This window comes from Dipteris shenzhenensis, chromosome 2 (genome assembly GCF_047967505.1).
Source record: "Dipteris shenzhenensis isolate YYH24624 ecotype China chromosome 2, Dip_SZ_1.0, whole genome shotgun sequence".
Classification (NCBI taxonomy): Eukaryota; Viridiplantae; Streptophyta; class Polypodiopsida; order Gleicheniales; family Dipteridaceae; genus Dipteris; species Dipteris shenzhenensis.
The window spans coordinates 49,619,316-49,621,223 of record NC_141597.1 but is presented as its reverse complement, the minus strand read 5'-3'; the positions used below and the strand labels follow the sequence as shown (position 1 = coordinate 49,621,223).

The window sequence follows — 1,908 nt, the reverse complement described above, 5'->3', positions numbered from 1 at the left end:
TATATTGGGGCGGTTCTAGATGTATATAATAACAATCTCTCACCTCTTACCCAACAACAGTAGACAGGGCCCAGATAGTGTATTGGAATACACTTTGGATTAACAGAAGGACTCGAATATGTGCAATGTCTAGCAACCAAGCTAAAATAGGTGAGCTGACAAATAAGGCTCGGAGGTCTTTTGCGGAACATGCTCTTATCACTAGGGACCAATCTCTAGAAGAGATAAATTTGGTTAGGACACAAGCCATGCCTATCATGGAAACACGCAATGTGCATCAGGTCATGTATTTCTGTAGTTTCAATGATGATTTGATACAAGTAGGTGACAAAATAGCCAGTGGGGCAATTGGTACTATGTACAAGGTTAGGATAAGCGGTGTCCCTGGATTGCATGAACATCTACAGTTTGTGGGCAAGCATTTTCATGGTCAAAACATAAGACTAGTTGTGCAAGAAAGGCTCTGAGAACAGGCAGTTGCAATTAAGCACCCAGTGTTGGTGTGCACACTGGCTGAAACTAGAAAGAAGCCCTTTTGGATTATAACACCATTTTTTAATGGTGGCACATTAGATGACTTCTTGAAGCAGCTTCCCGTAGCTTCTAGGAGATATGCAGAATATATGGATAAGCACTTTGAGGGACAAAAGCACAAGAGGGCAAAAGAAAATGACCCAACAGATGACATGCTTGAGAAAATTAAAAGTTTTACCAATTCCACTATCGATATGGCGCATGCTTTGGCCTTGGGACTTGCAGCACTACATGAGCATGGTTGGATCCATTGTGACCTACATCTTCGCAATGTTGTTCTAGATTGGCCTCCAAAAGGACAGGTTCAGATAGGTATTATTGATTGGGGCCGTGCTCTAGCATTCAAAGAGGGAAGAGGTCCTTTAATTTCACAAAAGGGAGTGCTAGAGCCATCAGGTGAATTCAAGTCTCATGTTGATGCTAAAAAGAAATCTTTGCAAGCTCACAAGTGGCTTGCCCTAGAGATTTTGGACCCATCAGTATCTTCTCCATACTCTCCTTCTTCAGATGTTTATGCTCTTGGGTGGGTTTTCAAACAACTTGCTTGTTTTGCGGAGGATGCATTGAGAGTTTCAAGAGTTGCACCTATTGTTCCACATTGCAAAAGGGCATTAACAGCACATTTGAAGACCATGAGTAATTCCATGATGACACCAAATCCTACTGATCGAAAAACAGCATTTGACATAGTCGAACGCTTAAGTCGACTTGGTTGTAATGGAGAGCTTGCCATGAGACCCATGGCAGAGATGGAGTTGAAAATGTTTTGCTAAGAATTTATTTATGATCTAATTGATACACTTACTTGAAGATCATGACTTCATGATGGATAATTACAGAGATGCAATTAGATTAAATAATAATATTTTTTTGGCTATGGTTTCGATGGAGAGGGAGAGAGAGAGAGAGAGTAGTCCCTTCCATGAATACTTTGTAAATACAATAATTAACATAAGCTTATTAACTACTTCCACATGGCTAGTCAAACGAGTTCAAGTCTAAGGAAATGCGACTATTTGGTATGGGTACCTTCGTCAAGTTCATTATTATTCCATTTGAGGTCAACCATAAAGAATGGCACCTGTAGATTGATTGGTTCTTCATTTGTGAGTGGAGGATGTACCTGCATGACCCTAACATCTATCTGTGAGAAGATGGGGTCTAAATGAATGGCAATTTTCAATGGTTTCCAATGTTTGTATCCAATTATTGACATTGTTTTGTGTATCGCCCATTATGGCATAATGTTGCAGGGGAGCTCATTTGCTTGAGATCATTGTTGAAGAGGTTTCATCCAACACTCTAGGAAAAACTGGTTTTATTGCTCCTGTCCCAACATTCACCCTAACTACGGTGTTGCGATTTTGGTTTGTC

At 40.4% G+C, this 1,908-nt stretch overlaps 1 protein-coding gene across 1 annotated transcript; it reads left to right on the top strand.

Annotated features, from left to right (window-relative positions):
• Positions 1-248: 248 nt before the first annotated feature.
• On the top strand, positions 249-1,307 carry LOC147904906 (uncharacterized). Its single transcript, XM_087392681.1, has 2 exons — positions 249-365; positions 474-1,307. The coding sequence occupies exons 1-2, from the start codon at positions 249-251 to the stop codon at positions 1,305-1,307; spliced, it is 951 nt and encodes a 316-aa protein (XP_087248807.1).
• Positions 1,308-1,908: the final 601 nt, after the last annotated feature.

Coding starts and splice junctions, on each gene's coding strand:
- LOC147904906 (XM_087392681.1), top strand. CDS start 249: ATGCCTATCATGGAAACACGCAATGTGCATCAGGTCATGTATTTCTGT. Junction 366..473: donor CAATTGGTACTATGTACAAG/GTTAGGATAAGC, acceptor CTCTGAGAACAG/GCAGTTGCAATTAAGCACCC.